This window comes from Rhinolophus sinicus, chromosome 2 (genome assembly GCF_057876585.1).
Source record: "Rhinolophus sinicus isolate RSI-liver-muscle chromosome 2, RSI-T2T, whole genome shotgun sequence".
In the NCBI taxonomy this organism is placed as follows: Eukaryota; Metazoa; Chordata; class Mammalia; order Chiroptera; family Rhinolophidae; genus Rhinolophus; species Rhinolophus sinicus.
Genome location: NC_142502.1, coordinates 40,430,547 through 40,439,541, shown reverse-complemented (window position 1 = coordinate 40,439,541; position 8,995 = coordinate 40,430,547). Strand labels below are relative to the sequence as shown.

At 36.9% G+C, this 8,995-nt stretch overlaps 1 protein-coding gene and 1 pseudogene across 3 annotated transcripts in view; one reads left to right on the top strand and one right to left on the bottom strand.

The window, feature by feature from the left end:
• Positions 1-2,162: 2,162 nt before the first annotated feature.
• KPNA5 (karyopherin subunit alpha 5) overlaps positions 2,163-8,995 on the top strand; it is a 43,458-nt gene continuing 36,625 nt past the window's right edge. Inside the window, exons 1-2 of one of the 3 annotated variants that reach the window (XM_074333482.2) lie at positions 2,163-2,574; positions 7,547-7,680. In XM_074333482.2, the coding sequence (XP_074189583.1) occupies positions 2,571-2,574; positions 7,547-7,680 (138 nt within the window). In that variant the 5' untranslated portion in view covers positions 2,163-2,570. The remainder of the gene's footprint in view (positions 2,575-7,546; positions 7,681-8,995) is intronic. The other 2 variants (XM_019741357.3, XM_074333483.2) reach the window with 2 other exon arrangements.
• On the bottom strand, positions 3,571-3,740 carry LOC141572005 (U2 spliceosomal RNA; annotated as a pseudogene).

Sequence of the window (8,995 nt, the reverse complement as noted above, 5' to 3'; positions counted from 1 at the left end):
TTGAAACTGGAACTGCAGCAGTAATCAAAATACACAAAATCCAGGTCATTTGAAGCTTACATTCTGGCACAGAAATAAATAATAAACTGATAATGATAAGTTTTCCTTCATAGTAGGAAATAAAACTGGGTTATTTATAGAAAGGACAAATGTAGTTAGCCAATGTCTTTTTGAGGAAACAATGAACAAACTTTGCATCCACAGGAGGAAGAAGAGCATTCTAGGCAGAGAAAATAATAAGAATGAAGGTCCTAAGACTGGAGCAAAAAGAACATTTTGTGATCTGAGCATAATGTTCTAGAAGTGGTTACAACATGAGGTCATAGTTGTACACAGGTCCTTGTAGAAAACTATTGCAGTTTTTAAATAGAGTGGCATGAACTGATGAGGTACAGTACATATTTTAAAAATCATTTTTGGGGTTGAGTGGTTGAGCATGACAAATTGAACATGTGCGTTTATATTCCCTGCTTCTCAAAATCTAAAATGATAGAATAAAAGTAATAATAAAAATAAATACTAATAAGATGTTTTAAAATTTGAAAGCTAGAAAAAGGATGGATGAGTAGTAACCAATTTAGCTAAGAAGTCAACCAATAACTAGTCAATTTATACACCATAACTCTTGAGATGTTCAGAAAGACCAGATACTTCTGGAAAAGATATTAAATTTGGGCCTGAAAAGAGGAATATTTCGCTGAAATTCTGAATAAGGAGCAGTTAGGACCCTACCTCCAGATTTCCTCCATCATCAGGTTGCCAAGTGACTCATCTTTCCCCCAAAGACAGAACACTACACTCTTAGTTTATGAAGAAAATGAAACTGAGAGGCTATGAAGTTAGAAATGCACAGCTAAGGGTGGGAGTCAAGCTGTTGGACTGAAAATGGGGAATAATGAAAGCTAAATTCTGAATTATGATGCCTTTAGCCATTTTCTACCATCACATTCTGATGTCTGATTTGTGCCTCCAAATCAGGAGATTGGAGAATTCTTCTCCAGAGAAAACCATTGGTCCAAGAGAATGACTTTTAGAAAATCCTCCAGTGAAATATAGCCAAGATCCTATTTTATCACTCTGTAGGGAGGCCAACAATCAGTGAGTAAACAAGCCCCACTAATACACAAACTTACAATAGGTTTCTTTAGTGTCTCACTCTTAAATATGAATGGATTCTCAAGAATCACCAGGCATTGGAGTGCAGTGTGTTGTAGGAAAGAAGAAAAATCCAAAATGATCAAAAAGGAAAAAAATGAACTCTGAAGAAACATAGATAATGAATAAAACAGAAAAAGAATACCTCAAGGAAACTGCAATTAATATCTTCAGAGAGACAAGAAAAGATATTTAATCCCTGAATCAAAAATAGGAAATAGCTCTTGGAATTAAAAAATACAATAGTAAGACTAATATTATATATGTGTATATATATACACATTTATGTATATATATGTATATATATATGGTGCCAAAAAATGCATACACATTTTAAGAAAGGAAACAACTATATTAAAATTGTAATAATATGTACTGGTAACAAAAGCTAAATACAAGTCATGTGTATACATTTTTTGGGCACCCCTGGTGTGTGTGTGTATATATATATATATATATATATATATATAGAGAGAGAGAGAGAGAGAGAGAGAGAGAGAGAACCCCCAAAATTTGTAAAAAATAGAAAGAACAAGAGATGGAAAATAGGAGCTTTTTGGGGGTAGGAATCATGTATAATTTATCTCGTACATTCTGTGCCTAGCATTGCATCTAGAAAACAGTCTGTTTTTAATATTGTTTGAACTCCAGGATGGATTACAAGGCTATACATATTTACACTAATTTAGTTATTTACTTCATATATCAGTGACTACTTTTTTGACAAAAATCCACAGATGTTATAGAATACAAAATTTTAAATAAATGGCAAATTGAAAAACTTGAAACCAAGGAGAGTATATAAGAAGTTAATGAAGCTGAAGAAGGCAAGAGCCTCTGTAAAACTCCATGAGGTTGGGATTTTTATCCGTTGTGTACACTGCTGTGGCTCCAATATTTAAAACAATACCTGGCACAGATTAGGCCCTCCATTAGTACTACGTTGTTGGATGGATGGATGGATGGATGGATGGATGGATGGATGGATGGATGGATGGATGGATGGCAAACTGATGACCGAATGAATGATCGAACAAATGAATGATCGACTGAGAACCCTCACGCAGGACTAGGGCAGTAGGACACACTCCTGCCACAGGGACTGCGCCCAGTGAGCGTGTGCGGACGCCGGCTCCTCCTTTGGTGGGTGCGGCTGGGACGCGCCTTCTCCCCGCCCCGCTGCGGATCCGTGCAGCCTTCGCCGCCGCCACCGCGGCTGCTGCGGGCGCCTCATGCAAGGGCTTCTGGGAGCCGAACCTCGGGGTCTCGGGGAAGGGGCTCAGGTGGCCGCCATTTTGAGTTGCGAACCTGGTCGCTACGCTCAACGCTAGGGGCGGAGCGGCGACCACGTTGTTACCCGGAGCAGACGCCGCAGCGGAGGACTAGAAGTCAGTGTACCGGCTCGTGCTAGTCTAATGGGTAAGTGGGAGTGACACAGGCCAGGTTGGGTGACCATCGGGCTTGGTCCCTTTGGGAGCTACGAGTTCCTGGGCTGTTTGTATTTACCCCTTTCCTTGCATAGGGTTCAGGGCCAGGCCATGCGGGGCGTTTTCTCAGGGTCCCCTAAGGGGGACCGCGGTGGCGGGGGCGTGGCAGTCGGACCTTTCCCAAGCGGACGCGGAGGCGCGGGGACTACAGATCCTCTTAGACAGCCAGGCTTGGTCCTCGGAAAGAGCTTGAGGCAGCCGATATCATCCACTCGCCGCTTCGCCTTTTCTCAGTAGTTTCTCTTCTCAGTACGTGGTCGTGTCAAACCTTGACATTCACTCCTGGGACTCAGCGTCTGTGTTCTGCAGCTTATTAGAAGTACCATAGTGTCAAGAATAGGGCAGGTTCAGTCCCCGGGGCCTACATACACGTCGCACCCTCTACCTGGACCAGCGGCCCTCTTCCACTTGGGTGCAGGTGGCTGGAAGGACTCAGTCCCGACGACGGCAAGCGTGGGTTAGATGCCTCTCATCGTCTGTCAACTCCTGTCTAAGACGAAAATTTAGTAGTGTTTCCTCGATAATGTGTAAGATATGAAAGGATCTGAAAGCTGTGAAATGGGATGGTGATACTGAAGAAGAATATGCCATTGGCATTTACTCTTGGGCTTGTTTTTACACATTAAAAATGTTTCTGACTTGATGTCTCTTCATTACAACATTCAATGATTCATTTTGCTGTAGGAAAGTGACCTATTTTCTGGGTTACCAAGAAACATTTCTATCCTTTGGATCTTTAAGTACTGTTTGTTCAGTTGTAGGGGCTGAAGTCAGCACACCTCCCCCTTTGTACCAGTCTTGTAATTTTACTAACAGGCACCCAAACCCATAGAGTTGGAGGCTTACAAGCACAAGAAATTCTGGTAATAGATGTAGAAAATTTTTGCATTCCAGTTATTTGCCTATCCTCAACACAATTTTTCAAAGAGGTGAGTAAAAAATAAGCTTACGACTGAAAAAAACAATTCCTCTGTTCTGCAACCTTAAAGTATCTGAGTAGCATTTCTTATATTTAAGATAACTTGTATGAGACAGCAGCCTTAATTAAACTAAGAACAGATACTATACTTGATCTTAGCCAAAAGGTCGAGAAGTGATGACAGCAGCCTTTAAAGTACCTTCAAAGTTATTTTCCAGAGAATGAAACAGTCCTATTGGGTGAGGCACCTAGAGAGATCATTTTCCTTAGACTTTATGTCCTCTTTAAAGCAACAGCAGTAAGGCTGAAGATGTTTAAATAAGAGGCAAGAAATTAGTACTGTAGAAGAAAGAGGAACAAATGATATATGAGTTGTTGGCTAGATTTTATTTGGTTAACATGTTTATATTGAAAGGTTTAATGTGGTCACTAGATTAATGGTCTTAGAAGTACTGTCTAGTACAGGTGTTGGGCGGAGGCACAAGGTGATTTAATCAGATGTGGAAAGGAAAAAAATAGAACTTATTTTAGTTTACCTTTTAAAACTATTAACTTTAAAAAAATTTCTGTTTCTGGATTTTATAAAGGGATAGTTTATTAGGCTAGTAATACATGTGTATAAATATATAAACATTGAGAATGAATATGCAATATATAAGGATATGTGATCAAAAAAGTGTAGAGGCCAAGGGCCTAGATAATGCCTAATGTATAGGTGATAAATATTTTTAAGAGGATTATTGCTGTGAACATTTCATTTTGCTCAAGTATTTTATACTTACTGAGCATAACTCAACAATGTTGAAGCTCAGTTTTATCCGTAATGAACTCTGATCTCTATTTTTCTCCTCCAAGAGATTAAGCTCTTACTAATGAGACCAAATTTTTATATATGAATTAATTAGAGAATAATGCTAAACATTGTTATTAATAAAATTTAAGCTGTTTCTAATGATAAATATTTGTAGGTGCACACTGTATTGCTGAATTAATTCATTATATATTTTAAAGAGGGATTTTGGTCGATTGCAATTGTACTTTAATTACTAGGATATACGTGTGTTAAATTCAAAGGCACAAAGGACCTTTTAAATCATTCCTAAGTCCTCATTCCATTCTGTTCTACCTTTAGCTCCACCACTAATGAAATTTCTCTCACTATCTTTACCAGTGACCTAATTATCAAATCTGATGTTTCTTATAGTAATTGGCTTATTGTAGGCACTTACGTCTGCTGAGTGGATCAATGAATGCATAAATTGAGTGGCCTGTTAGTGCTACGGTACTATGTGAAATACTTATTTATGTTTTGAATTTTCTTTTTCATGACTCTTATTCTGTTTCTTTGACCTTTTTCTTTTTTGGTTTCCTTTGCTTTTTCCTTTTCTACTCAAATGTAAACATCTTCAAGATTTCTCCTTTGGTCATCTTTCTTTTGTAGCTCTACATGATCTTGGATGATCAATCAGGAGGACTCTTCTCCTGAGTTTTGACCCATATTTCAACCATCTATATGTGCCCAAAGTACTATAAATATAACATGTTTAAAATGGACACCGCTATACACCTATTAGAATGGCTCTAGTTCAGTCCTGACAATGCCAAGTGTAGACAGGATGTTGAGCAACAAGAACCATTAAACATTGATGAGAATGCAAAATGTTTGTTACTTTGCAGTTTGAAAGTTTGTTCTGAAATCTGAAGCATACACTTGCCATGTTATCTATCAATCCTTACTCCTAGATATTTACCCAAGAAAAATGAGAACTTATATTTCCACAAAAACCTGTACATGAATATTTATAACAGATTTATTCGTAACTGCCCCGAACTAAAAACAACCTAAACGTCCTTCAACTAATAAACTGTGAAATATCCATATAGTAGAATACTACTTAACAATAAGCAGGAATATAAACTATTGGTACATGCCAACAATCTGAACTACTCATAAATACACTATGCAAAATGAAAGAAGCTAGTTTAAAACTACACACTGTTACTATTCCATTTATGTGACATTCAGGAAAAGGCAGAACCATGGAGGTGGAGAACAAATCAGTGATTGCCAGGTGTTAAGGGTTGGAGGAGAGTTAATAGCCCAAGGAAGTGTTTTGGGGTGATAGATCTGTTCTGTATCTTGACTGTGACATTTATATGTCCATGCATTTGTCAAGTTTATAGGACCGTATACTAAAATAGTGATTCCTTTCCTGCATGTAAATTGAAAAAATAAAACGATTGTATTCATTATTTTTGTCTCAAAAACAAGCAGGCAAGCAACCAAACCATCACTCTGATCGTCCATCTCTATTCCCTGTCTTGTGTTACTTTGTCATTATGCTATAGCTCAAGCTAAAAACCACGTAGTCATCAACTCCCTTTTCTTCCTCACCATACATTCCTTACATTCGTTTTGCCTGTAATTGCATCAATTTCTGAAATGTTTCTGGAATCAAACTGTCTTCTATATTTCCAATGCAGCTACTAATTTAGTTCAGTTCTTCATCATCAAGGTTTGAAACAACCTTCTCTTTATTTTTTTTAGTTGTATTCCTTAGTATTGAGTCCAGATTTCTCAACCAGATTGCAGGACCCATGTGTTCTTAGCTATCTTTATAGCTTAATCTTCTCCTTCTCCCATGTGTCCTCTTGTTCAGGCACACTCAATTTCTTACTGTTTTGTGTTTATGTCAGGCTTCTGAAGAGCTCTGCCTTTACATGTATTCCCTCTGCTTGAGATGCTTGTTCCTTCCTTTTTCTCTTTTATCATCTTCCCTAGGAAATTCTTGCTCATCCTTTAAGACAGGATAAACTGTTAGGACTTACAAAACTCCCTAAGGCCCAGTTTGTTGCTTTGTGTTCTGTACTCTCATAGGATCAAATGCAAATGTCTTAGTGTACTTTACTGCTCACAATATAATTTGCCTGTCATTAGTCTATCTCTTCTACATCAGGGATGGCAGAGAAATGCCAGCCTCTTCTCTGTGTTTACTTCCTAAGTGCTAATTGATCACTACATCCTCTCTGGTTGGACATGGGTATGTTCTCAGAATTTATCAGAATAGCATTTCAGGTAGCCATTAATTATGTTAAATTCAAGTTGAAACCCTGCATTAGACTCATTTTTTATGTGTAAATCCAAGGTAGGGTATAATATCAGTAATTTAGTATTCATTTTAGATATCAAAATAATCAATATAACACTATTATTAAAAAGTGTTTATAATTCTTTTTCTGAAAGTAAATCTATTACATATATTATAAATATAAAATTTCATATTTATATAAAATATTTTTAAATGCCTATAAAATGTTTTTTATAAATGTTAATATTTTAAAATACATTTGTAATAAAACTATCTAAAATAAAGTATACAAGTATTTCAGTATTTAAAAAGAACTAATTATACTGTAGTAGTGAAAACTGGTATTGCAATCATGATTCAAATCATCACCTGTGTGGCCTTAGTTCTTAAGCGCTGCCTTAAGTAAATGGAAGAAGCCAGACCCCAATAAATATTTGAGGTGTGCTTATTGAAGCCTAATATCATATTCCATTGAAAGTAAGACATTCTATTGCTGTCTATTTCTTGATCTTGTCGGAAGCTGTAATTTAGGAGGTTTTAATCCAACTATTTCATGATTATTTCCTAGCTGACCATGATTTTAAGATGCATCCCACTCAGAAAGGTTAAAATACCAAGGACCGGGGCATGCATATTAGAATCATTGAAATTAGGGTAATGACTTTGTCTGTGTTTAGACCAGAATATATTATTTGTTTGGTAGATTCATCCTAAAATATTAGGTCACTTGACCCAATTTGATATGGAAGTGGGGGAATGTGTTCTTTGTACATAATTTTCAGAATGGGTTTTGTTGGTCTATTTAATAAGTGAGCCGGAATTTAGTTACCCTAGAGTAAATATCTCATGTTATTTTGAGAATTATCAGTATCCTTTTTTTCTTTCCTAAACTTAAGATGCTATGGCTAGTCCAGGGAAAGACAACTATAGAATGAAAAGTTATAAGAATAAAGCCCTAAATCCCCAAGAGATGCGTAGACGAAGAGAAGAAGAAGGAATACAACTTCGAAAACAAAAAAGGGAAGAACAGGTAGGTGTTTTAAAATAATTCAAACACGGGGCCGGCCCGGTGGCTCAGGTGGTTGGAGCTCCGTGCTCCTAACTCCGAAGGCTGCTGGTTCGATTCCCACATGGGCCAGTGGGCTCTCAACCACAGGGTTGCCGGTTTGACTCCTGCAGGGGATGGTGGGCTGCACCCCCTGAACTGGCGGCGGCGACTGAACCTGGAGCTGGGCTGCGCCCTCCACGACTGGGACTGAGGGGACAACGACTTGACTTGGAGGGAAGTCCTGGAAGTGCACACTGTTCCCCAATAAAGTCCTGTTACCCTTCCCCAATAAAATCTTTGGGGGAAAAAAAGGAAAATAATAAAAAATAAATAAAATCCCCTATTCTTTTAAAAAAATAAAATAAAATAAAATAAATAATTCAAACACAAAAATATTATGATTACAGATTTCAGAAGTTGTATTATTATTGCTAATTTTTAAGTCATTTTAAATGAAAAAGTGTTTTAGGAAGTTGAATATAGATAAATCTATTCTTTTATTTCTTGGACTTCAGGAATAATGTTAGCAAATTCATGAAGCAGAATCCTGTGCTATTTTTAATCACTGACAGGAATGACTTCTGTTTTATTGATACATATTTTATTTTTTTAATCATATTTCTAACCCAGTGCTAAGAAATTTTTACTCTTGAGCCTATTTAGATCACTTCCATTTGTCATTATAAAATTTGCCTCCTAAAACAATATTATTTCATTTGATGTTTTGTGGTTTTCGTAGCTCTTGCTCCTAAGTTAATTATAGTCTTCTTCCTATGCTGCTCATACTGTTCCTCCTCTAGTCTCATCAGCAAGACCTCTTAGCCTTCTCTATTTGAACTTCATCTGTGTGATATAAGGAATAGAAAAATCATTTAAAAGACTGCATCTGAACATTTTTCATTCCAAGATACACTTAAATTTAGTGTATAAATTAAATTCATAAATAATAAGGAGGGTGTGGGCCTCACATACATGAATGAAACTAATGTGTGAAAAGGACTAGCAATGAAGAAAGTAGAAAAAAGGTCTGCTGTACAAACATGATTATGATTTGTCATCTCCCTATCTACAGCATATCTAGCACAGTACCTATTGTACTCCAAGAAAATAATCTGTTGAGTGAACGATTAGATAGAAACTGTGCACAGATTGAAGAAGAGTAGTATTATTTACCTATAAAAATATACTAGCTTTTTCACCCTGAATTTTGAGTTAGTAGATGTACCTTTAAATCTCTCTCAGTGACCTCACCATTGTTTCTTTCCTCCCTCTTTTTTTCTTTAATTCTATCCATTCC